Source organism: Pezoporus wallicus, unplaced genomic scaffold (assembly GCF_028554395.1).
Source record: "Pezoporus wallicus isolate ANWC-B61680 ecotype Strahan unplaced genomic scaffold, APGP_CSIRO_Pwel_v1 contig_5767, whole genome shotgun sequence".
Taxonomy (NCBI): domain Eukaryota; kingdom Metazoa; phylum Chordata; class Aves; order Psittaciformes; family Psittacidae; genus Pezoporus; species Pezoporus wallicus.
Genome location: NW_026640599.1, coordinates 8,067,399 through 8,093,522, shown reverse-complemented (window position 1 = coordinate 8,093,522; position 26,124 = coordinate 8,067,399). Strand labels below are relative to the sequence as shown.

The 26,124-nt window shown below is 42.3% G+C and overlaps 2 protein-coding genes across 13 annotated transcripts in view; one reads left to right on the top strand and one right to left on the bottom strand.

Moving 5' to 3' along the window:
- MAP3K15 (mitogen-activated protein kinase kinase kinase 15) overlaps positions 1-8,280 on the top strand; it is a 90,010-nt gene extending 81,730 nt beyond the window's left edge. For 3 of the 11 annotated variants that reach the window (XM_057419466.1, XM_057419469.1, XM_057419468.1), the window contains 9 exons: positions 283-460; positions 1,183-1,357; positions 3,308-3,493; positions 3,816-3,921; positions 5,119-5,329; positions 6,192-6,334; positions 6,815-6,912; positions 7,041-7,117; positions 7,614-8,280. In XM_057419466.1, the coding sequence (XP_057275449.1) occupies positions 283-460; positions 1,183-1,357; positions 3,308-3,493; positions 3,816-3,921; positions 5,119-5,329; positions 6,192-6,334; positions 6,815-6,912; positions 7,041-7,117; positions 7,614-7,731 (1,292 nt within the window). In that variant the 3' untranslated portion in view covers positions 7,732-8,280. Of the gene's footprint in view, positions 1-282; positions 461-1,182; positions 1,358-3,307; positions 3,494-3,815; positions 3,922-4,864; positions 5,330-6,191; positions 6,335-6,814; positions 6,913-7,040; positions 7,118-7,613 lie in introns of those variants that run through there. The other 8 variants (XM_057419467.1, XM_057419470.1, XR_008973508.1 and 5 more) reach the window with 7 other exon arrangements.
- A 364-nt stretch (positions 8,281-8,644) lies between these two features.
- Positions 8,645-26,124, bottom strand: part of PDHA1 (pyruvate dehydrogenase E1 subunit alpha 1) — a 71,317-nt gene continuing 53,837 nt past the window's right edge. The window contains exons 2-12 of one of the 2 annotated variants that reach the window (XM_057419465.1): positions 20,048-20,106; positions 16,852-16,920; positions 15,173-15,346; positions 14,348-14,474; positions 12,490-12,581; positions 12,017-12,109; positions 11,443-11,598; positions 11,167-11,238; positions 10,342-10,409; positions 9,437-9,545; positions 8,645-8,872 (exon numbers count right to left, since the gene is read on the bottom strand). In XM_057419465.1, the coding sequence (XP_057275448.1) occupies positions 8,708-8,872; positions 9,437-9,545; positions 10,342-10,409; positions 11,167-11,238; positions 11,443-11,598; positions 12,017-12,109; positions 12,490-12,581; positions 14,348-14,474; positions 15,173-15,346; positions 16,852-16,908 (1,113 nt within the window). In that variant the 5' untranslated portion in view covers positions 16,909-16,920; positions 20,048-20,106 and the 3' untranslated portion in view covers positions 8,645-8,707. Of the gene's footprint in view, positions 8,873-9,436; positions 9,546-10,341; positions 10,410-11,166; positions 11,239-11,442; positions 11,599-12,016; positions 12,110-12,489; positions 12,582-14,347; positions 14,475-15,172; positions 15,347-16,851; positions 16,921-20,047; positions 20,162-26,124 lie in introns of those variants that run through there. The other variant, XM_057419464.1, reaches the window with a different exon arrangement.

Genomic DNA, 26,124 nt, shown 5'->3' with positions numbered 1-26,124 from the left:
GTGTGTGTGTACATGCCAGAACGGGTAATAAAATGGCATTGTATATGTGCATCTAGCTGCTTTGCTGTCTTTGAGTTCAGCAACTAGCTCATTCACACCTTTTGTTACTTACGCATATATTGATTTTGAGTTGTATCACTGCTTTCTGTCAATAAGGTTACCTCTCCCTCAGCCATTTTACAAAATGAGGTCTTGATATCACTGACTATGATCACAGCTGTTTTAAGCACATTGCCCTTTTCTGCCTAGTTCTGTTACATGTTTTACAATGTCTGTTCATAGATTGTAATCGTAATACATACCTCCCCCTGCCAATCCATGGAGAACAGGCTGGCAGTAGCAGCAGTGAGCATGGCTCTGTTTCGCCAGACTCTGATGCACAGCATGACATGTTTTTCGAAAGGCCAAAGAGATCTATTTCAGAGATTCAGACAAGGCATCCCATTTCCCATTTACTAAGGTAAAGCATTTGCTTGTCGCTTGACACCCATGAGGGATTATGTGGATTTAATTCACATTATATTTTATCTGAGGGCAATCTTTTCACCTAATGACTAGATAAGCAGGTTGTTAAAAACAGCAAGCAAGTTGCACAGGCAAGTTAACAGCCAACTTAAATGTTGTCTATATTTAATTATATGAAGGTTTCCACATACTGATAGATTTCCCCCATTTCCCTGCTCAGTTAATAAATGTCAGTCGTCTCATTGATAATGGATATGGATTCAGAAGTTAGCAGAGTTAGAAGAGTTGATCCTTCCCATGTACTCATAAAAAAATGTGGGAATGTGGAAGCAGAAAGGCAGTTCTGCTGCTCAGAGAGCACCAACTGTTACTTTCAAATGAGTATGTTACAGTATGGGGCCAGAAAAAATAAACAGTTACCTTAGTCCAGGGTTTTCCAGTTTCATCCCCAGAATTGAACCAGTGCTGGGGGACATTGATACCAGCTGCTCAGCAGGATGAAATCGGCCTCGTGCTTTTGGGTTCAGTGGGGTTTATGCCAGCTGAGGATCTGAGTCATCTTCTGTCTCAGACTTAGTATTTAACAGTCTGATCAATCCACTGCTGCAGTTTAACTCATACTTTAACCTCCAAAGTATCCCTACTGGCTTCTAACAGTACAGCTGTTGTTGCTAATGCTGTCTCCCTCCTGTTCTTGTCGCCCGGTTGCTGACACAGTGCACCTGATGAGGGCTCAGCCTCAGAGGACAGGAGTGCCTCTCCTTCCATTGAGGACAAGGATTCTGGTCTGTTTCTGCTGAGGAAGGACAGTGAACGCCGAGCAATCCTGTATAAAATCCTTAAGGAAGAACAGAATAAAGTTGCTTCCAATTTGCAGGACTGTATTGCACAGGTAATTTCACTTCAGCTCTCCTTTTCCCATGTTAAAAGGAAGATGACATGCCAGGTAGGAGTACTCCTTTTCTGGAAATTAACAAATGAAGGAGCTTGGATTGCTCCTTCTCAGTACCTTTAATCTCTCAGACCTGTAACTGTCTGGGCTCTGGGGTTTATTTCCTGAGGAAGAGGTTTGGGCCATTTGATATGGGGTTGTGAGGCTGGTGGGTTGGTTTGTTCGCTTTTAAAGGACAGGGAAATGGAACACCAGGTAGTAATTGGTATGATTTGCTTCAAGGATAGATAACTGATTAACGGGTTTTAATTCAAAGCATATGTAAACTAGGTGCTAAGGACACTCCATGAATCTTTAAAAAGCTAAGGTAGATTTTCTGCAGCAGGAAGGGTTGAATGGGAAGGTTTAGTGACTGTAAAGAATAACAAGAGCAATCTTGTGTTCATTTAACCCATACCTAAGCAATGCCACACACCAGAAACAGAATTGATTGCTTAGCTTTTTCTGCTTAATGTCTGCTTCTAACAGTAGAAATACCTGTTCTCGGCAAAGCTGTGGTTTTTCACCTGGACGCCATTCACATGAAGGGGACCCTGCTGATTCTTCTTGCAGTACTCCTGGCCAGCTGTTGGTCCTGTCACAAAGACCCTTGCAGCACAGCTGCAAAGAGTCCTGCTGCTCCTGGGGTGAGCCTGGCATGGGCAGCCTGCTCCACACAGCACATCACAGGGGTTTGCTTCTCCCCTGTGACTTCCTTCCACCACGAACTGCCTCATAGGGCAGAGCAGCTTGTCCCTGACTGAGGGGCTCCTTGTAAGGCTCCACAGGCCCAAGAGGAAAGCCCCCAGACTCAGGCTGGGGAAGCAATTAATGTAAATTTCTGCTCTGAGCTTAAACTGCAGAATAGCTTATAGTCTGACAGAGGACTAAAATTCATATGTGAGATCTTAGAAATAACCAGGGGTCTCAATAATTTCCAAGGGCATGTAGCGACAGGACAAGGGGAAACAGTTTCAATCTGACAGAGCGGAGGTTCAGATACTAGGAAAAAATGTCTGCCTGTGAGGGTGATGAGGCACTGGCACAGGCTGCCCAGAGAAGCGGTGGCTGCCCCATCCCTGGCAGTGTTCAAGGCCAGGTTGGACGGGGCTTTGAGCAACCTGGTCTAATGGAAGGTGTCCCTGCCCATGGCACGGGGGTTGGAACTTGATGATATTTAAGGTCCCTTCCAACCCAAACCATTTTGTGATACTGTGATTATTTAGTAACAGCAAGTCCTATGTTAGTCTCCAGCTGTTTTACAGCCCTGGTGTAATAATTTATTTTCCATAATTTATGTAATAGTTTTCCCTTTACCTTTTAATTATATAGGCGGCTGTTCTTACAGGCCCTTGGATGACTTTAACTGTGGGGGCTGTGGACTGGAAATCACAGAATACAGTCAAGTCCTATCACTGTGTAATCTTAGACCTTTTACTGACTTAAATACATAATGTAAACATAATTATTGGCCTAAGGAAATCAAATGTCTGCATAATTAGATATTAGTCCAGATCCAGCTTATTGAAAGGATAGCATCTAAAAAATTGGTGTCTCTTACAGACTGCTGTTTTTATGGAGGAGAGCTGCCCTCTCCAGTACGTTGCAGAAATGTGTAGGGATTGTCTGGAACCTCTTCCCTTTGTGACAGCCATGGTGCCAGCAGACTTTTGGTTTTGTTTTTGGGTTTGTTTGTTGTTGTTTTATTTTTCAATAGGAATTACTATTAAAAAAAAAATCAGGTAGAAAATAAAGGCTTTGCAGAAACAAAGGTTCTGTAATTTCTGCATGTCAGTGTGAGGCATAAACAGGCAAAGCCAGAAACTGTAATCCTAAAACTACTATTGCTGCTAAAAGGATGTTTAATGACTCTGGGTTTTCCATGATATACGTTCATTATCTTTTCTTCAGAGCTCTGAAGAACTGCAACTTTCAGTGGCCCACATCAAGCAAATTATTGGGATTTTAAGAGACTTCATACGCTCTCCTGAGCAGAGAGTGATGGCTTCTACCATATCCAAGCTGAAAATGGATTTGGACTTTGACAGCACTTCCATCAATCAGATTCATCTGGTGCTGTTTGGATTTCAGGATGCTGTGAGTTCCATGCCCATTGCAGGGGTAGAGAGTCTCTTCCTGGACAGACCTCAACCCAGGGGTTTGCAGCTTCCCCAGTCTTCTTCACTCCTCTTCCTCCTTCTACTGTGAAGGGGCTTGAACGTCACAGCCTGTGCACTGTTTGAAAGCTCTAGCCTAAAACTGTCAAAAACTGTTTGTTAAATGTTCAAAGGCGGGGAGGGTTTTAGTGACTCAGGCAGTTGAGATTATAAAACTTCATGTGGCTATTGGAAAACATGATTCTCTTTCCTCAGGTGTAAGCAAATGTTGTTTGCCACTACTTTTACTCATTTATTTATAGGTGAACAAAGTATTAAGAAATCACTTAATAAGGCCCCACTGGATGTTTGCAATGGATAACATAATTCGCCGTGCAGTCCAAGCAGCAGTCACTATACTTATTCCAGGTAAATCAAAGCAGCTGAAAATAATCTTTAAAGCAAAAAAGATGGCTGTTTGCATATCAAAGAGTTGCAGCAAATGTAACAGTTTAGATGTTTAATCTGTCAGTATGCCATTAACTGCATCCCATGTGCTACTACATCAAAAGCACAGGGTCAGAATGTCATACAGAAATAAGTGTTGATCAGGAGGATTAATGCTGTACTTGGGGTACAAAAGCACATAATGAGGAGATAACTAGTGGTTCTGCATCACCAGTGTGGTCTGACCGTGACCAAAGAGGGCAAATTAAATTCAGTCCAAGCTGGAACTTTTGAAGGAAGAAAGAAAATGACTCTGTACAAGATTGTAATGACATCCAAGGTGGGTGACACTGCACAGGTTTGGTTACGTATTCTGAAAACTGATTACTGAGCTGTAGAACAGATGCAGTAAAGGGAGGGGACTAATATAAGGAGGAATGTAGTCTTGGCCTTCAGATAAATAGTAGGAAAAATCATCACCACCTGAGGAGGAAGAGGATAACTGATGAAGAAGTATCTAGGACTAAGTGTGAGTTGGAAATCTGCAAGTAGTTTTGTAATTAAGTCTTGAAGTGCTGGGTACCCCTTCCAGTATGGGAATGTTTGGAGAGCACTTAGTGAGGGTGAGCCCTTTCAATTCAAAGTTGCTATTGTTTTTAAGCCAAATAGGCAAAAATTTTTAGGACTTTGCTTGTAGAAGAAAAATGATAGTCATTCTTTGGTGGGAAGGGTGGCCACCTGCAGCACGTGCTGAAAGAACTGGGGTTAGAATTGCTACCTGGAGAAAGGCTTTGTAAACAGTTTTGATCCAAAGGAAGATTAGGAGAATGATGATGCTTTGAAAGCAAGCTTTGAAGGGTTTCTCATTAGCACATTTAGTTTCTTCTTATTCATTTAATCACAAATGTATTTGTCCCCTCTACAGCTGTAATCTACAGCTACCTACCTCTACTGGTATGCTGCAGCTAAGCTACTACATTGCCACCCATTTTAGAATTGATGCTGGGGAACCTGTGGTCCAGCTTGCATAACGCTTTGCTACTCCCCTGCTCAGTATTACAGTAAAGCACAAGGTGTAAATAGTCTACTTCCTCAGCTGAAGCTCCCCCAAGAACAAGCTGCAACACCTCTGAAGAGAGACCTGTCCAAAGAAATTCTCTTACCCGCTTTCTTTACCAGAGCTTCGAGCTCACTTTGAGCCAGTGTCAGAAACTGAAGGTGGGGAAAAAGACGGAGATGAAGCAGAGGACAGTTTCCAGCCCACTGAACAAAACAGGGCTGAGGATCCCACCACCACATCAGGAGTCAGCACCCTCAGTTCTGTGGTATCCCATGAGGCTCAGCAGCAGCTTAGCCTGGAGCTGGGCAGACTTAAACAAGAGACCTTAAGGTAATGCTCCTGTAAAGGTTCCGGATTTGTTTTCAGCCAGTCTTTGAGAAACTCTCAGATGTTGCTTTCTACAGTGACATGCACATACCTAACATCAATACTGCTCAAATACCACTGCTGCCTCAAGGTGAATCAGGCCTTCCAGGAACACAAAGGGATTCAGAATACATTGGCAGTACCAGTAGGACAACTCAACAGCCTTCAGTATTGAAGTATTGTTTCTGTGTAATTAATTGTTTAATTGCAGAACATCATGTTGTATTTCTACTGTTAAGTAAGTAATGACGCTTGTGCAATTGTGTGGTTTCCTTCCTGCTCCCTTGGCTCCTTTGACACCACAGCACTGCTCTCTGAGCTGTTCCTGCAAGGAAAGGCCAGAGCAGCACCATCCTGGCCCACAGGGCAGGCTACCCACTGATGAGCACAAGCAGAGCTCAGCAGAGCCCCTGTCCTGTTTCTCATGGGTTACTGCATTTGTAGGCTGCTGCCAGTGTGTTAACAGTTTACAATCTCATTCTCCTTCATGGATGTGATGTAAATCTGTGATCAGAACACTTCTGGTAAAACATCACTCTTACATTGTTCAGTAGTAAATTGCAGTATAAAGGCAGCTCTGCCCAGGGAGGATGCAAAACAGCTGGAACAGAATTTACAAGCAATTTACTAAATTCCGCAAATATGAAGGATTTAAAGTCTCATGGATCAGCGAGTCTCAGACAACAAACTAAGCCACAAAATATGCTACTTAAGACAGTATCTCTCAAGTGTCTCTGTCCTTTCGTAGTCATTAAAAACAACAAATGTTTTTCTCAGCTAGACTGACTCAGTATGGTTGTATTTGATCTCTCTTGTATGCTAACAGCCTTTTGGAAAACCTTGTTCAGAAGGAGAAAGAGTATCAGACCCTCTTACGACAATCTCTGGAGCAAAAAACTCAGGAATTACACTTGCTTCGATTAAAACTTAAACCTGAAGGTTATGAGGAGATACTGCACACTTTGACAGGTGCACACTAATATATTTTTTTAAAGGATAGGGTGTTGGGGTTGTTCAGCCTAAAGGCAGCTCTGGGAGGCCTTAGAGCAGCCTTCCAGTATCTAAAGGAGGCCTATGAGGAAAGCTGGAGAGGGACTTTTTAACAGGGGCATGTAGTGATAGAGCAAGAGAATGGCTTTAAACTGAAAGCGGGAAGATTTACATTACATGCTATGAGCGCGGTGAGACACTGGAACAGGTTGCTCAAAGAATATGCTCCACACCTGGCAGCGTTCAAGGCCAGGCTGGGCAGGGCATGAACAACCTGATCTAGTGGAAGGTGTGCTTGCCCGTAGCAGAAAGCTGGAAATGGATGATTTTTAAGGGCCCTTCCAACCCAAACCAGTCTATGATAAAGAACGCTTTGTTTTAAGCTTCAGTAGTCTGAAACTGACCACTTTAGCCCTGGTTTTGAGGTGCATTAACCTTTACATTTGTTTTCTGTTAAAGACTCCAACTGGTCTGCCACACCTTTTAGAACGAATGCAGACCCTGAGCTCATGAACTGGCTGAAACAACAAGGAGCAGACTCGCATGCTATTAAAAGGGTAAAAAAATAAACCAACAAAAAAAAAAAACAAACAAACCCCCCACCTTTAAAAAAAGGCACTGTAGTCAGTATTAGCAGTTTACTTCAACAAGGGAATGTTAATTTAGGAATAAATTTGCCTTTTAGTTTGCTGAAGAAGATTATACACTAAGTGCTGTCCTTAACGATATCACTAAGGATGACCTGCGCTACCTTCAGCTGCGGTAAGAAGTATTTCTTAGTTCCCTGGTGAGACTGTAATTGAAGTAGATTGTAAAAACCTTTTTCAGACATTCAGTTATTGAAATAATCAGTGACCAGTCAGTGGCAACTGCTGCGAGTTTCATTGCTGGTTTGTTGTTGAAGTTTTTCATGTCTTAACTGATGCAGTGAAACACCTGCATCTCCGGTGCTTCAAGCTATCCAAGTTTTGGTATTTGTCAAAGTTGGGAGTTATTTCTGCACCCTTTGGGATGATGTAATCACAAGGATAGCAGGCATCCAGCATTTGCTGTGCCTGCTCCTTGACTCAAGTCCTTTCAACATCAGTCTGAATGGCTGATGTGGAAGAGATTGAGCTGCCACCTCAGGGAAGCTTGTAGTGTTTCCTATGTAGTGTCATAACCAGTACAGACTTGGGATTTCTAGGTTTTGCTTCTTGCTAACGTTAAAGAAGATGAGGAAGTTCTCCATAATGCTTCTCTATTCTCCTTCATACAGGGGTGGTCTTCTCTGCAGGATTTGGAATGCAATATTAAACCACCGACAAACATCTGGCAAGACCTCTGCGCAGGTGGTTCATGCTTTGGAAGAACATGACATGGGAATAAACAAATGAGAACTGCATTCACTACACTTCAATTATTAGATGTATATATACATGTCTGTACAGTGGCCTTGCAGGTTTTGCACGGCGATGTAGCTTGTTTGACCTTGAGCGTAACACAGTGACTAGTACAGCTTTTATGTCGGTGTCAATGCACTTAAATTATTTCTGACAGAGTAATGCAGAAGTCAAATGCTTATCACTGTAACCTAAAGCATTAGGTGAGGAAAAAAAACCCATCTTTTCTGCAAACTGGGTACCACACACCTGAATTGGCTTTAGCATTGTGAAAACTCTGAACATTAACATGTTACAGCTCTGGCGGCTGGAGCAGGGAGGGGATGTGCCAGAGCTTGTGGCACCTTTTCCCACATGCCTGTATAAAACTTTTGTATTAAAGCTGCCTTCACAGAACTCCTAAGAAAAGCCTGGTGCAATGTCTTCCTTTAGTAACGTACCTGCAGCAAACCCACAGCATCTAAAGGGCATTTCTGGTGGTTTTGGGAAGAAAATGGTTCATTAAGAAACAAAGCAAACACACTACTAGGTAAGTGGTGTTGAAGCTTATTTTTTTTTTAACTGTACATAACAATCCAAAGACAAGTCGATAAAGCAGATACAAAGCAATTTCAGTAAGCTGCTGCTTTAACTCCTTCTGAAACAACTTTCAGCATGTTTACCCAAATCCAAACTGAGATGGATTTCCCCACACACTTCCTCATTTGAAAGAACTTTTAAATAACCTTACGGGTTGTTTCTGAGTCATGTCCGAGTTTCCCAAGGAAGCTGTGAATGTTCCACACCTGGCAGTGTTCAAGGCCAGGTTGGACAGAGCCTTGGGTGACATGGTTAATGTGTGGTGTCCATCGCAGAGGGGTTGGAAGTAGATGATCTAGAGGCCATTTCCAACCCTAAGTATTCCACGATTTAAGTTCCTGTAAATATATTCACTTATTCTTATGAATAAATTATGACAGTATAAAGTCCTTTAGCTGGTAGACTTGTAGCTTATCCACTGGTTTGGGCCCCGCACTTCAAAGGGTGGCTCATTGAAGTAGATGTGGTGACAGAGTTCTTCCAGTGGTGGCTCTGGGTCAGTGGTAGCGAACTGAGCTGCTTCCTCAATCTCCTTCCTTACTGCCACATCAATATCCTAAACCAAGAATGGATGCCGATTAGAAGGCATTTCAGAAAAAACATCTTAATTCTGAATTTAAACACAATGATGAAGTGTTGGTCAGAAGTGTTAATGCTGTTTACAAACATAGATGAAAAACCTGTGAGAAATCCATCCCTGCTAAACTGCAGCTTTTTGTGCCTTTTGGACAGTACCTATACCTTACTGCCAGAGGAATATGACCCCACTGATCTTCTACAGTTTCTGTTCAGATTCTGCGAACCACTGAGAGGGTCAGTGTCAATTTGGGGGGTTTTATTAAGCACAGCTGATGAAGGTATTTATAACATATACTTAAAGGACTCCTGACTCCTTCATGAGGATTTTTCACTGTTGAAAATTTCTCTTTCAGACTTTTCCGCCCTTCCTAGGTAGTTGAGAATGCCACAGTAATTTTGACTTCTACATCTTACATAAGAGCTGTAATTGAAAGATGATCTCCCATGCATACAGCCTTCCTCAGCACCCACATGTGCTTTTCACAGCTCATTAGCATGCAAATCCTCCAGACCTTGCTCATATGGCAACTAAAAGCCATACCTTTAATTCTTCAATGCTAGCCAGGTTATTGTTGACCATTCTGTCCTTCAGCAAAGTAATGGGATCACTTTTGCTTCTCACTTCTTGAATTTCTTCCCTAGTGCGATAGCTAGGACCAAGAGAAACAGAGACATGAACTGCTCCAGAAGTGTCCTTGACCAGAGGCAAGGTTCTGGATGCAGCTCACTCTTAGAAAGGTGTGAACAAAGAATTGTCAGGAATGCAATGAAAATACAGTGAAGCTCATCACTCAGAGGGTGGCACAGCTACATCTAGAACATTCCTTACATCTGTAAGTGGCAACCGAGCTACCGTAGCTCCAAAAATGAATATAACGTAGGCAGGGGAAAGGGAGCAATCCCAGCCTGAGGCAGTTCCCACAAGGAGCTGCATATCCTCCTTCCCATCACCCTTCGGGTGATGATGCTAGATGATGAAGCTAGATGACTTGCTGCATGCTTCCAATTCACAACAAGTTTCCAAAGCACTGGGCTACACCTCCTGCTTCATTCAGGTGTATCAGTTGGTACAATGCCCGAGCATTCTTGACACCTGCCTGTTTGTGTTTTGAAGAAGTGTTCTACTTTACTTTACTTGACTGGACAATCCAAACTGTTCCTGCAGTCTTAGCATATTGGGCTATACATACTCTAAAAACCTTGGAAAAACATGATGCTTTTCAGTCAAAGCTCAATTAGAACACACTATAACTTCACGCTGAAAGCAGAATTCATTAATAAAAAGCACAAAAGTTCGACTTTGTGCTCATAGTCATCTATAGCAGCTTCACCATAACCTTTATATGAGTTTTGTAACACATTTAAAGACGGAATCTAAGAGTTTCAGGATTTTGACCATCACTACTTGGTTGTTTCAGTGAATGCCAAGGAAGAACATCCCAGTACCTTATTCCAGGGTCACTCATGCTATGGCCATGGTAACGGTAGGTCTGTAACTCCATCACAATAGGACCCTTAAAAAGTAAAAAAAAAAAACAAACTAGCACAGAGCATGTTACCACCTTAAGGGACCAATATATGGCTATAGCAGCAAGTATTTGCTACAGGTGAAATGTACCATGATTGTAACTCAGTGTTTTTCTCCACTTAGTTTTCACACTACTACCACAACTAGTAAAATACAGCTTCACTCTTTTCAAATAAAAGCATAGGTTGATATTGTGAACTTTTATTCTAACATTCTTACTGAGCTGCATTAAATAACTTCTTCCCTCCCAGGGTCCTTCCACCATTAGTCAGACTATTTCCAAATGCCGAATGTTTCACTGCGAGGTTTGAACTCACAGAACCCTATTCTTCTGCACAAACCTTTTTCTTTTTCTGTTGTACATTGCTGGGGCAAACATTATTTCACCAAATATTAAAAAATTACAGACACAGCGTATTGTACTTGGGTGACAGACACTAATGCTGATTCACACGCTAAAGCTGATTTACATCTGCGTAAATACAGAATGATCAGTATGTTCCTTCATGCTTCCCCTAATTCATCTCTTCAAAGACAACAACTGCCTGACAGCCAGGACACCTTTCCCAATAAAATTTAACTGGAGTAGAACTGGGGAAAAAGATGCCAGAGTATCAGGATAGATAGATCTATTTTAAATGTTTGATACCACTTGCATGCCACCCAATGAAGAACTTTTTAATGCAACAGTAACATGGCTAAGAATTTCACCTATGGAAAAGGAATGACGACTACTAACTTACTTTGCCAGATCTGCAGTGTTCAGCAGCAAACTTCGTTGCTTCTCGAACACAGAGAACATCCATGCCATCCACCTGAAAACAGAAACTACACACTGAGGCAAAAAAATGCCAAACCCCAAACTTCCAATTTCAGCACTTCCACAAGAACAACATGAATTCAGTTGCAAATTTTCCTATATTTAAAAAAATATTTATAAATTTACGTATAAATAACACATACATATGTGCATGCCCATTCTCCCCCACAAAAAAAACAGCAACAGTGTCTGTACTCACCCTGAGACCTGGAATGAAGTCTCCTCTTCTATAGTAGTCGGTACTGGCTGCCGCTCTTTCAACTGAAGTTCCCATTCCATAGCGGTTATTCTCACAGACAAAAATACAAGGCAACTTCCACAAGGCAGCCATGTTGAATGTTTCAAATATCTGGCCCTGAAAGAACAAGTTGCATCTAGACAGGGAGCTCAGCATTCAAGCATCAAATCTGCAAGGTGCCTCATCACCTACATGAAGTTTGTCTCAGTGCACAACACTTCACAACAAAAGCCCTAAGAAAAACTGCAGTGAGCTATAGTACTGAGGGTGTGCATACCCTTCTCTCTCTAGGATTGCTTTTTCTGCATTAGTTGTCTCTTTTTTAGTAAAGTATCCTCTCAGCAGAAAGCCCAGCAAGCAATCAGAGCAGAAGCCCCAAGTCAGATACTGCCTGTGTGACAGCATTACCCAGGGAGGACGGGAGGTGCTCCCCACTACTTGGTGGAAAGGCAGAGCTCACAGCTCACAGAACAAAAACAGATCACCAACAGCCACTCTCCTCCTCACCACACCACACCAGACAAAGCTGATTTACCTGATTGGCTGCACCATCCCCATATAAGGCCATGCAGATTTCGTTTTTACCAAAGTATTTACAGGCCAGCGCAATCCCAGCTCCAAGAGGAACCTATCAGAGAGTACATGAAAAAACACCATTTTACAGCAATGTTTAAAGGAGTTGGAGGTAGGCAGCTTGTGAATTGTGAAGAGACATTTACACTATCAGAGATCTGCTCAACATACACGTAGTCAGTAGGTAAATACCAACTCACTTCCATTTGTGCCGATCTCTATTACAGCTAAAATTCACACATCGCTTACATATATCTCAGTGTGATACATCTTTGCTCTAGATTACTAAAAAGTGAGCAAAACAGAATAAAGACATCATAAATAGCCTCAGAATAATGGTGGCTGCATACAAGCTCACACCACAAGCACTGAAACACTGACAGAGGACAGGAGCCACATTCAACTTGTGCTTTGAAGCAGAAGTCATGTATATACCTGAGCACCAACAATTCCATTTCCACCATAGAAGTTTTTGGTATACATGTGCATTGATCCTCCTTTTCCCTTTGCACATCCTCCTTTTCGCCCTGTAACATGAATAACAAGCAAAGTACTTTTCCAAAGGAAAAATCCTATGCAAATGGGAACATCTAATTCAGTGCCTAAAGGTACTAACAGTAAGACCAAGCTGTTGTCATTACATCTATGTGGAGTCAAGAAACAACAGCCATTTCCCAAAGTGTTTACACTTAAATACATCACAAAACAAGTAAGAAAAGAGGGTGAAAGAGAACAGTAAATGAAACCTAATTCAGGAAATACAGAATGAGATTAAGAAGAAATTTTACAAGCAACCAAGAAGTTTCAGTGCTCTACCTATGTACAAGAACTTCCTGATAAACGGGGGGAGTGGTGGTGGAGGGGTGGTGTTTAATAGCCAAAATGGTCCCTACTTCTCATAAATGTAAATCTGTAAAAAAAGTATATCCAGTCCTTCCTGCTTTTCACTTGTGCAACAAAGGTGTGAACACTATTCAAATTAGTCGCAATAATCTACACATGTCTTCTCTGTGACAGAACCAGAAGTAAAAAATTACAGATAGGACATTCAAAAAAAAAAAAAACCAAACCCAAAGCAAAATCCAAAATAACACTACCACAAAATCTACATAGCCAACAACTCCTCTTATGAACCCAGGATAAACATCAAAAAGTTACCCAGGCCAGCATTATTCAAGCTGCAATTTGAAAAGAAGCAGTGCTCCATGAAGCATTACAGCAAACTGTTTATATGAACTGATCTAGCAACACAGAATTTCTCTTCAGCTCACTCCATCACTTATTCTAATCTGCTTTGCTACAAGCTGCAGAGGCTCCTATTTTATTCCTAATAAGCACAGATTGGTTGGTTGGGTTTTTTGCCTTAGCCTTGGTGTTTATTTTAGAAGTTGACTCCTGGATCTCTCTCTCTGGAATTTGTTCTTCTCTTTCTTACTTAATAGCGGATCACTTTTATTATCTGTCTTTCTCAAACCTTTCTCATACCTTTATGAACTGGTTTAACGTGAGCTTTTATGAAACCTGCCAGCTAGGGCCAAAGGAAAAAAAAAAAGTTTGATTTTAATCTGTTACTAACATACATTCCTAACACATCCATTCTTAGTATGCACACCTCTTCCCTACCTCCAAAACACGCTTTCCTATATTAATGTTTCAAGCATGCAAATTCTCAGATCACGTCTTTATTGTACCAATAACTCTTTAAGGCCCTCAAACTCTTTGTTTCTTTTCACTTCTGGCATCTGTTCACAGATCTCTTAAGAGTTCAGCAGGCTGATCCTCTCTTCCCTGCTCCACCTGCAACTCTGCTGTGCACAGACTATCTACCCGTTCTGCAACATCTGACATCCGTGCAGATTACCATTTAATATTATTGTTACAGTCAAGTTTTCCCACCTCATTCAGTTTATCATTACAGGCAGTGTTTACCAGTCTAAATCTTCAGCAGCGTAATTCTGAAAATCCTAGTCTCTCTCCTAGGGGGGGTAATGCCCTGTCCTGCTGAGAACTGCCACAAGCAATCTCCATTTAAACAAGCTGCTGCAACACAATAAATACAACATACGCTATCAAGAGAAATTCTCTGAGTTTGTGCTTTCGAAGTGCAAGCACTTAAATATTCCTTATGACTTAAGTCTTATAGTAAAACGTGGCTGCATCATAACATTGCAAAATTAAACAGCTTCTGATGCCTCAGTAGACACTGTGCATCAACGTCATTTTGGATTGTACTAAAAAATTCTGCCACAAGTACAGCAGCATGCAAATCCTCCTCATTTTACTCAGCACAAACCTGTAAGTTCAGTGAGAATTTCTCGAATAGGCACTCCTCGTGTATAGGTAAAGCCATGAACCCTGTAAGCTGTTATCACATGGTCTGTAGGCTTTATGGCAGCTTCAATCCCTACGCAGCAAGCCTCCTGTTACACAGAAAAAGTCAATTTAGCAGTGAAGAAAAGCAAACATCCACAGCCAGCAGCGTGGCAAGGGCTAGCTATGACCCCCCATACATCAAAACAGGAAGAGTACTAATACAGGAGACCTCCTTAAATGCCAGCGGGTGGCAGGCTTCGAGCTGTAACAGCCTTGAGCTCTGAATTCCAACCTGATGGTGACTCACAAAAGCAGACAGGAGGGGAACAAGGCCTGTAAAAATCTGCAGACTTTTTCTACACCCATCTCCCAAATGAAGCATCTAAACAGCAATTCAAAAATCTCAGGTGGGAATACGCAGACAGCACAGTTTGACTTTATTCATGAAATTCCTACTCGTGGCTGTTGTTTTACAGTGGCCACACGATCTACGAGACACTGCTTGAGGACAAGGATGTGAGCCTCCAAATGCACTGAATTTACTATGCTGCAGTTGCTCATTCCTCTCATTCAGCTGATCTTCAGATGCACCTGGCCTTCTCCCTCTTCCTATCGCTATCGCAAGATTTCAGGCATTCTCTTGTGTGCCGTAACATTGTTTTTAAAGAAACAGTGAACTACATCATGGATACAACTACTACTTCAAACACTGCACATGTTAATTTACTCTCCACTCTAGTCAAATCCCTACTTTAAATAAGATGAGATAATAAAAAAAAAACCTGGGGAAAAGAAGTAATCTTACCTGGCCATCGTACAAGTGGCAGAAGCCACGAATAATCTTCTGCTTGTACAGCTGGTCAGCCTTCAGCTCCATGCGTCGGATGGACTGCATTGTCTTGTAGTACTGGAGCCCCTCCTCTCGAGTCATCACTGTGGTGGTACTGGGGCCTTCTTCTAGGCGATGAAGGTCACATTTCTGCAAAGTTGAACACGTAATTATTTCTTGAAAGTAATTTGTCCTATTTATGAGTATCACACAGTTTTTATAATGTCCTATTTTCAAATTCAGTGTAATATGCTTTAAAAAAACAAAGCCAGCAAAACCTAAATTCGTAGGTCAAAATAAGCATAAGGTTTGCATGCTATTTCCAAATTTAGGGAAATAAAAATTTACTTCTACTAAAGGCAGATTTCCACCCACAAAATGAAGTCTCGTAGTTCCTACTATCAGGAGATGAAATACAGCCCTCACAAAACTTGGGAAAGGTACGTTTCCATGGTTCTTGCAGGCTAAATACTTGCTAAGAGCTACAGAGGCTTAGTGACGACATGATATAGTTTCCTTCGTGAATCAGTTTGTAAGATCTGGCTCTAAGGCTGAACTTCACCTCTTCTACACCACCTATACCAAGCAGTAACAAACCGCTGTTGCACCAGTCCTCCTGCCAGTCAAACCAACACGTGTACAGCACACCTTCACTACTAAACAACAGACTGTACTGAGGGAGGGCTTACTTTAGGCACCCATACAGAATGAAATTAAAAAGAATTAGAAAGCAGTCAAGCTCAGTGGAGCAATTAAAAAAAATTACTTCATCTGTGCGATTAAAGGGACAAAACACTGCTATGTTGGATTAAGACAGCTTACATACCAGAGCAAATCTGCTGGCACCTAGGAGAACTGGATATAACACATGGGCACACCACTCAAGAACGCTACTCAAGAAATTTAGGAGTCTGTACAGGTTCAAACACTAAACCTTGTATCTACTCAGAAAAGACTTTTCATATCAGCTTATTTTCCCTCCCTTCCACCTGTGCAACAATTTCAGTACTTTACAGGCACAGAAACTGATAGAAGGAAAATCAAATAATTTCTTCCAGATTTTTCTTTTTTTTCCTGAATGAGAAGCCAGCAGAAAAGCTACTACTGCCAATAGAATCATCACTTTTTTTCTACAAACTAGCCATAGCAGAAGCTGACAGAATAGAACAAATATACTTTTTGAACAGCACCAAGTTAATCATTAAAAGGGTGCCACAATATTTCCTCAAAAATCCATACAGACCTCAATCAGCTGCACATCTGGGATGCAACACCCACGATTCCATAAATAAAAGGGAGATGGAAAGAAGGGTAGGCAGCAAACACCAGCTATTTGTTTTAAAACAAGCAGAGAAACATTAATACTCTTCCCTTAGAAGAGAAAAGGTTCTTAGGCACCTTTGTGACTCCACGCTCACAGCTGCATTGAACTATCACAGCTGCAAAGTACCACATTCTTAAGAAACAAGTAATGTTACTACATACAGCAAAGCAAGGCACCTCCAGCTGCATTTAGAGATCAAGCTGGACAGCAAGGGGTCTGGTCTGGAAATTCAAACAGTAGCTTTCTAATTGAAAAAGGGGCCAAGTCCATCCTGTTAGGATCTACAACACACACAATCACAATGCCCGTACTAAGCGTTCAGCTTCTTTACCTTAATTTCAAATGTAGCTTCATTTGCAAAGTCTGCATAGTTACGCGATGCTACCATCACTCGAGAGGCCTTAAAAACAAAACCAACAAAAGAAAACCAAAACAAAACATGAATATTTAAACATATTTATCAAGCAAAAGTAGGCAAATTCTCCAATAATTTCTTAACAGTACTCCCAAACTGAAATATCTTGGGAATTAAACTCACCAGATCTAAAATAAAAAGTTAGTTTCAAAAGACTGTGAAGATCATCAAACGCACAAAAATAATTACTTTTCCCTTCACATGCCAGATTGCTTACATGAGGAAAGAAAACCAACACAGATTTTGACAGCTCGCGGCGCTGACTGAAATTTTGTCTCAACAAAATAAAAAATTATTTGGAAAAAGAAAATCACTCCCACCCCTTCCCCAACCCCTCAACAGATTTCTAGAGTATGAGCTACTCTTAGTCTTTCTTATTAACAGGAATAGAATTTGGGGAGACACAAGGCAGTGACAATGAAGGGGAATATTGTTTCAGTGGATAACGGCATAGCCACTACTTAAAAATTATACAGAAACATAAAAGGTGACGTACCTGAGGAGACATGAAATACAGAGCAACATAAAGGGTGACACAGTAGTGGGGAGGTACAAAGGATGCTTAAAAATCTATTACTGTTCTGTCCTAAAGAATGAACACAGGTTATTGACTTATGAATATCTGGTATTTCTAAATTACTTCAGTATGTTTCACTGCAGCATTGCACAGGATGTTCATCTGTCTGTGCATGCGCTGTGTCCACAGCATAAGGAATGCACTACACCTTTACCAACAAAACTGTATTGCTCATGGAGTTACACATAATTTTCAGTAGCTTCTTTTATGATGCAAGTCACACACGTTAAGCTGAAGGTTGATTATTGTGAAATTTTGAGAATGTCCAGGTCAGTTTCCAAAAAAAGGTCTGACTGATAGCTATGAGGCTTGGAAAAAAGCCAAGAGACATTTCTCAATCCCTCTAGGTTACTTACTCTGTTGCATATTTGATTTAGCAGTCACGACCACCTCTTTATCAGATTAAGCACTTAAGAGTTTTAAATTTATACCAAGTTTCTACACGGTTTACCCCAAAGTGTCAGTATTATCAGTGAGGAAAATCTCTTTTACTTCTAGAGCTGGAAGTAAATCAAGAGTTTGGGATTCCCAGAATGACAGAATGGCTGAGGTTGGAAGGAAGCTCTGATAGGTCAGCCAGAACCCCCTTGCCCTGCATACGACACAAAAGCAACACTGAGGAGTCTGTACAAGAGTTCTAAATAGATGGCCAGTGCACATACCAAAACTGAACCTTTTTAAGACTGACTTAGGCCTTACCTCACTAACGGCTCCCTAGGTTAGCAGCATTTGGAGAAAGAATAAAAAAAAAAAAGAAAAACTTTTAGATCCATAGTCCCAATAGACACAGGAAGATCTGGTAAATATGCTCTCATGTTTGATTCTCACAAATCCAGTCACCTACCTGCTTTTCCACAAGAACTTAATGCTCAGGTAAGTGAGATACTTCAGAACAGAGATGCAGCGACAGACTTGCTCTCTGTGGCAAAAAGTGAGCTGACTTCCAATTACCAAATAGTACTCTTTCACACTGATTGGATCTTGACAACTTGTTTTTTTTCAGCGGGGTTAATTTTTCCTCAGGGCCATAGTCATTATAATAGAATAAGGAGAATGAAGAGGTAAAAGTATGACTTTTTCATACACAAGAGTTAAAACACAGGAAATGACTCACTAATGAAAAAAGAAACCAATCAACTAAAACATAGAAAAAAAAACCAAAATGGGGACACATGAAAAGGGAATGTTGTTTGAGCAAAGAAAGGTGAAGCAGCTCAAAAGGTCAGATGGATGAATTTCAAATGGAACAAGAAGAGTATGTTTACTCCCTGTTTAGGATCTGACCTGTTCTGACAGTCAAAATATATATAAATAAATCAAAGCCAAGAGGTCGGAAAAGGGTTTCAGAAACAAATCAAAACATGTTTTACAGATACAAAAGTATAAATAGCAAAGAGATCACAGGGCACAGTTACCCTAAAAGTCAGTCGGAGAAATTCTCTAAGACTCAATTTGAAGTTTTAGAAAGCAGGCATTCTTTACTGCAGTACTGGGCTCACAGGAGAACCATTTCGTAAAGGTGACTGCACTCGATGCTTGCCGACAAGGGCTATATATTTAGCATGCTCATGCATATTCATAGCTTTACTGGGAACTAATTATAATATTTGCATCCTAATTACACATGCGCTTTCCTGCTGAGGGGGGTGTCTTTGGTGGCTGTCCATCGTCTTCCTCACTGTGTTTACTGAATCACCTCAGTGCTTGCGCGTGCTTGCAAGGTCCTAGCAGCTGGTACGTACTTGCTTCAGTTCTGTTCCAGTCTCGCTCCACGCTGCGCCCCGTTCTGTTATCTTGAAGACTAGCATCCTTGGTCTTACTGTCTTCCTAAGTTGTTATCAGTCCCATGATGTTCCTTCCCCCATTAACCCAACGTTCCTTTCTAGCTACGTGTTAGTAAGTTAGAATAGTCTGGTTTATTCTATTATGCTAAAGGCACACACACTATCGTTAGTTTAGGTCTAAGGTTACAGCGAGTGCTGATGAAGGTCCTGGGCAGGGTAGCCCGTCCTCTGCCCTCCTGTAACACCACCACCCGCGCCTCCAGGGCCACGGCTGCCACAAATTGTCACGTCGGGAAGAAGCGACGGCCCTGTGCGGGTCCCTGCCCTACACACACGCGTTTATCGGATGCACTGATCAAGCCAGGTCCTGCACGCAGCAACCATTTTATTTTCAGGCGGTATTTTACACACAGTACAGAATAAAAAAAAAAACAAAAAACAAAAAACAAAAAAACACAAATCTAAACCAAATTATACGCATTTTTAAAAATTCTTTTACCCGCCTGAATTTTCGCCGTTACACCCGGGCTATTTTGCAAGGGCAGACCCATGGCCCCGCCGCGGCAGCCGGGCCTACCGGCCATGCCCCTTCCTCGTCGTACCCCAGCACGACCCACACCTACCCCCACTAACGGCAGAGGCAGCACCGGCCTCCCGTCCCCCGGGCCTTGCCCACCCCCTATGCAGAGGGGCGCGTGCCAGCACCCGTTGCCCCCCTCGTTCCGCCCGGGCAGGTGATGACCAAACTCACCGGTTTTCCGGCGGCGGCAGCAGCCGCCGGGCTTTGCAGCACCCGGGAGAGCACGGCCAACAACATCTTACGCATGGAGCGGGGACAGCCAACACCACCTTGACGCTGTCCCCGTCCCCGTCCCCGGATCTCCTTCAGCCGTCCGCCCCACCCCCGGCCCAGCACTTCCCGAAGGGACTGCCGGGACCCGCTCGCCTACGTGCCTCTGCCGCGGTGCGCATGTGCGGAGATCGGACGCGGAGACGGAGGGAGGGAGGGGAAGGGGAGGTCGGGAGAGAGCTGTAGTGCCGGCTCGCCCGGTGTCGGGCCGGGCCGGGCTATGATGTATCCCAGCCCGGGAGCCCTGGGTGACGGCTTTGGCGAGCGTGTGAACCGGCCATTAACTGTGGAAAAGACCTAATTTGTTCAGAAACCGTGGAGTCTAGACACCTTACCTGGATTCATGCTGATCTTGGACAGTTTGACACGAAAACTGGGCATGTCGTTGCTTCCCCCAGCCGTGGCACCCTCCCCAGCTGTAGTTACTGGCTCGGGTCGCCATGGCTTGGAGCTGCGACACAGGTATTTCCTGCTCCGATAGGTATCAGTTGGTCCTTGTGAGAGCATTCCCTGACTGGTTTTTAGATGCATAAAGTAACTGAAGTGTTGAAAGGCTTCCTTTTAATTTAAGAGATATCCATCCCCTGGGAAATATACCAGAAAGTCAAGATGTAACTAAATGTTGAAGAGTGCTCTCGTACCTGGTGTGCTGATCTCTCCAGCCAGCCTCCCTTTTTGTCTTGCTAGCAGCTTAAAAGGCTCACACTGATGTTCCTCATTGGGTTGCAGTGGAGTGCCCAGAGAAGGTTAATTGCTCATGTTACTGTCCTGGCCCCATGCCTGACTGTGGGCTCCCGCCCCTGCTCTGCTTCCCTGAGCAGTGCCGACACCAGCACCTGCACAAGTGAACCTGAACACAATAGATCCAGCTTAAAGGTAGCACCTCTACTTTCCCTTCCCCACACCAAAAATAAAAAACCCCAAAACAAACAAAAAACCAATCAAACAAACAAAAAAAAAAACACAACAAAACAAAATCAAAATACAGCAGAAAGTAAACTCTGTTCTCCTGTTGGCATCACAAGTGCTTGTGTCTGGTGAGTCCTGAGGGTTTCGCAGAGCTCAATGCACTTGCAGCTCAAGTGGTAAATGTTTAAGGCATAAGTGGCACTGAAAATGTGTTCCTCAAACTACATTTGCAGCCTCCCTCCAGTTGGACAGAAAGTGGGCAACTAATTTCCAAAACACAGCTTCATCTGGATCCCCACTGCACCATTCACCTCCTTCCTTAGCTTCCCACCTGTTCTATTACACAGGACACTAGAGGCCAATGTGATTTCTTCCTCGTATTATCAGTAGTGCAAAGTAGGTAGCCATCTCTGTAGACAGATACTACGAGGAATCATAGAATCCTAGAGAACCACAGTTTCTGAGCAGTTTGGGTTGGAAAGAACATTAAAATCATCTAGTTCCAAGCCCCTGCCATGGGCAGGGATGTTGCTTCCAAAGCTGCATCCCACCTGGCCTTGAACACTGCCAGGGATGGGGCAGCCGCAACTTCTCTGGGCAACCCATTCCAGTGCCTCCCCACCCTCACAGTAAAGAACTTCTTTCTAGTATCTAATTGAAATCTCCCCTCCTTTTCCTAAGCTATCTTTAGTCTGCAGCACTTCCCCACTTGGAAGGCAAGCACAAACTTGCTGGAGATATTCTACAAGCAAGGAGTGTCTCTGCAGTTAGAGAAGGCAATATCTGAAAGGTCTGTGTGTGGCTTTCCCCAGGGCTGCCAAGCTACAGCAACAGCCCCAGAGGCCCCAGGCCATTTCTGAGCAGCATAACCGTCACTGGCTGGAAGTTTATAACCTTCACTTTTATAGATAAATTTTACTGATTTATCAATCAGTATTGCACTGTCCTGGAATGACTACTGATGGATTCATGTGCACTGATGGTGTTCATGCACACGCAAGTTATATTGGTGTGACTCAGGAAGCACAAATGCTTTCAGTGTTCTGCTGGCCTGCTCAAGTTTATAGCAAGGCCACATGGCACCTGGGATGGGATAACTCCTGCTATCTGCAAGATTCTCTCCTTCTCTCTGCCAGCTCAAGAGAATAAAGAGCAAAGTATGTGAGACACAAAGTTTGTGGTAAATCCACGTGTCAGTTCACTAAGCAACCTGTTGAAGTAAAGGTTGAAGTAAAGGTCTCAAGAGTTCTATGAACAATTGTTAACTTTGGGCATGGTCCTGATCAAAGGAAGAATCATTATTACTACAAAAGAATGCAGTGTAGCTTATTTCAAGTTCAGTGTCATTACCTGCTCCTTCTCCACATGAAAGAGAAAAGCAAAGCAGCTTTTATAATTACGCATTTGTAGAATGATCGTTTATTACATTTCTAGTAGTCATAGGAAATAGTTACTTTTGTTGGGAAAGGATCCATTTTTTCCTCCCTGGATATACAGTAAAGCATTGATCTACATTGCCTCTGCATCTTTTTTACTTTTCGTGGTATTGCATTAATATTCACGTGTTTTCTCCATTAAAACCTCTTACAACATCCTGAAATGATTGAGTTTCCCCACAGAAAATTAACTCAGAAAGTAATTCATGCATGAGGTAAGTAATGAAAACATAATCAAATCAGAAGCAGAGAATGACTATAGAAAATAATTTAATGGAAGATGTTTATGTAATATTTCATAATGGAGCACCTTGCCATGGGTGACTTTAGTATTACCACATCAAGGGTGTGTTGTGTGGCAGTTGGCCAAAGCCCATTGTTTCCTATTGTTCTGGGTGTAATCCTAAAATGCTGTTTTTCAGATTGCAGCTGCTGTTACAGATGTCTGCCACTGGATTAAAAATAGAGGGAAACATCCAGCATTCAGGACTCACCCCAGCTCACGCCAGGTGAAAGCAATCCTCACCTTACTTCAGGAGTTAGGAGGTTGCCACCTGATTTTTCTTCTTCCCATGGCACCATAGTTCTAACTGACAGAAGGCAGCAGTGTAGAGGACTGACCTGTGGCTGCCAGCCACAGAACAAGTTGTAGCCACATTGCTGCACCCTCATTTGCTCTCTGGGGGCATCCACACCATGGTGTGCTTGCCCGGGTCTTCTGTGTGGCAGCATACAGCGGCCACTTAAATCGTAATAACTATTCTTTGTGTTTGTTTAGTTCAAAATGCTTGAAATAAACATAGTAGCCCTTTCAAATGGTATTCCGGTGGCACTGTGCTGTGGGACTGTGCTGCATGCTTGGTGGTGAGGGATTCTGTATGGTGAGCTCTCCCTGTTTTGGAGGACTGGCAGGGAAGGATGGTGGTGCAGCCTATCCATGCTGGTCACAGGCAACAGCCTCCAAGGCCATGCCCTGGCTTCTTCCTAGGGGGCAGCTATCAGTTAGCTCCAAAGGAGAGCACACAAGTGGATGAAAGTCCTCAGATGTGAATGACTGGCAACAAGGTCTTGGGATTGAGCTGAAGAATTACATTATCAAAGGGAAAAGATGTAGCCTTAGTTCCTTTTCCATCTTTAAAACCAGAGTCACCAGCTTCACTTCAGATGCATCCTTCAGTTCGAAATACACTACACTCTATCTGAAACTGGTCAGTGGGAACAATAATTTTTCTCTCGTTATTTCTTCTTTTGAGTTTTCATTTGATTCATTTCCCATTTTTCTTCCTTTTCTCCGCTATCTCATTTTCTTGCCCAAATGTTTCTTTTGTCACTCTTCCACTCTTCCTTTCCTCAGGTCCACATCTCTCACAAACAAGGTCTCTCTCCATTTTGCTCTTTTTGCTTCCCCCCTCTTCTGATTAATTCCCATTCTGTCCTCCATTTCTAGTAGTTTCTGCTTCAGACAGCAACACTGCTCCCAACTTACCTTAAATATTGAGACACATGCAATCACCACTGATGGGGGAATTAGAACAATTAATTGCTCTTTCAAAATCCTTCAGATTTTTTTCCCTTGGAGTCATTGGAGTTTGGAAGAGAAAGAGTTTTCTAGGATCTTCCAGATGTTTTGCATCTAGCAGTGACAAAATAATGGATTAAGAATGTTCCACTTCTGTTTGTCGTTCTGATTGCTTTCCTGCACTATTTTTTTTTTTTTTTCAGAAAACGCTGAAGGAGCAAGATGCCAATGAATTTACAGTGTCATTTTTTACACTTGATTTTTTTATGGTTTTATGCCATTCCTCTGTGCTTCCCATTATGTTGCTTACTTTTTTTATTCCCAGGAGTAATTAATATTGCAACATCCAGAGAAGCACTTCTTTATAAAAGGCTGTATTCGTTTACATAGTGAACTCCTAGGGTAAAAGAGATGTTATTTTACTCTCCTGGGTAAGCCTAACTACTGTACAGTTATTTCAACATAACCTTGGTGAAAACTGGGAAAAAAAGAAAGCAGCCATGTTTTCTGTTGTTGCTGGATCTGATTGGTATGAAAACCAAAATGTGGTGTCTGGGACTTAATTTAGTCCTGTTTTATTTTGAAATCATATGTATCTTTCAGATATATAAAAATGTATAGTTTTATCCAAACTCAGTGTCTTAGACTTTGTGTCTGCAAGGCCCAAGCAAATGCTCTAAACAAGCATTCTGTTGAAACCTCTGTGTACCTAGAAAGTTTTTAAAGAAACCAACTATACTTTTTGCACAGACATCCTATTCTGCTGAGTTCTATTTCACATCACCTTACAGATCGTATTCCTGTTTTTATATTTGTATGTAACACCTTCCTTTTTCACAGTGGAAGAGTATTTTTGAACAACACTCACTTGTGATCCACTACAGTTCCAGATTCTTGCCTGCAGGATTGTTGCCAGACCTGTTGCTCCCTGCCTGCCCTTTCTTTACTGAGTTCTGCTCTCTGCTTCCAGGTATAAACTGCTGATTTACATCCTGTCTTTAAGGTCACTCGTCCAATTTTACAAGCAACTCTGAGTTCTGATCCTCTGTTCCTTTCCAGTTTATATCTTCCCAGAACTCAGTGGGAGATTATGCGTTTCCTTACCCTTGCCGATAAGAAAATTTAATAGTACAGGCAGAAGGAAAGACTTTGTCAAAATTATTTTACCAGCGGAACCATAGGTAAGTATTCTTTGATTATGGGCTTTTGGGATCCTTGGGGGAGAAAAAGAGAGCTATGTAAAAAAGTGCCGTGAGGCGGCAGTGTAGCCCTGGGATGGAAGCGCTTTTGCACTATTTGCTGCCTCTGGCAGCCAACCGAAACTACCGAGTCGCAGCAGTGACTCAAACCGTTTCACCAGTAGGACACTGGAGGTTGCCTAGTTACTTGAGAAAGTAATGTTAGTATAATATTAAGGGAACAAACTGAAAATAAACTGGTTACACTAGAAAGGGTGTGACCGCTTCGTCTTGCTTCCCCAGTTATGTCTGTGGTGTTTATTTCCTTTCCCTGGGCACCCCCAGTCTGTTGCCATTGCCCCCAGTCCCCTGGCTCCCTCAAGGGAAGGAGTGCCTAGTTTAGATTTATACTTCAATAACTTTGATGTTTATCTGGTCTTAATGAAGCCCATAAATTTGAGCAGAGTCAAATTTATACAACCCTCCTCCTCACACTCCCCACATAAAAGAAACACAACTGTTCCACTGCAAAGCTTTTGAACCTCTCCAAAATCCAGGCCAGTCGTATGGTATACAGTAAGGGTCATATATCACAAGTTCCCTCCCCTCCCACCCCCCCAAATATGTGTCATGACCATTTATTACCAGACTTGTATGATCTGAAGCTATTTTGCACTGTCACATTGTCTCAGACAGTCCTTAGAGGATTTTGATTAATCCCTTGCTTAGTCTAGATTTGTGATGATATGATGCCACTTGCTTTAGCATGTGTGCATCTAGATGCATGTGCAGAAAACCTGCAGATAGTTATAGGAGAGAATGTTATGCTTATAAAAGCAGATCAAACAAATTACAGAATTAAGGATGTTGTTTAATTTGGCTTCCTGAGCTTTGATACTAAAATACACTCTTGCCCTTTTGTGGGGGACTCAAGAA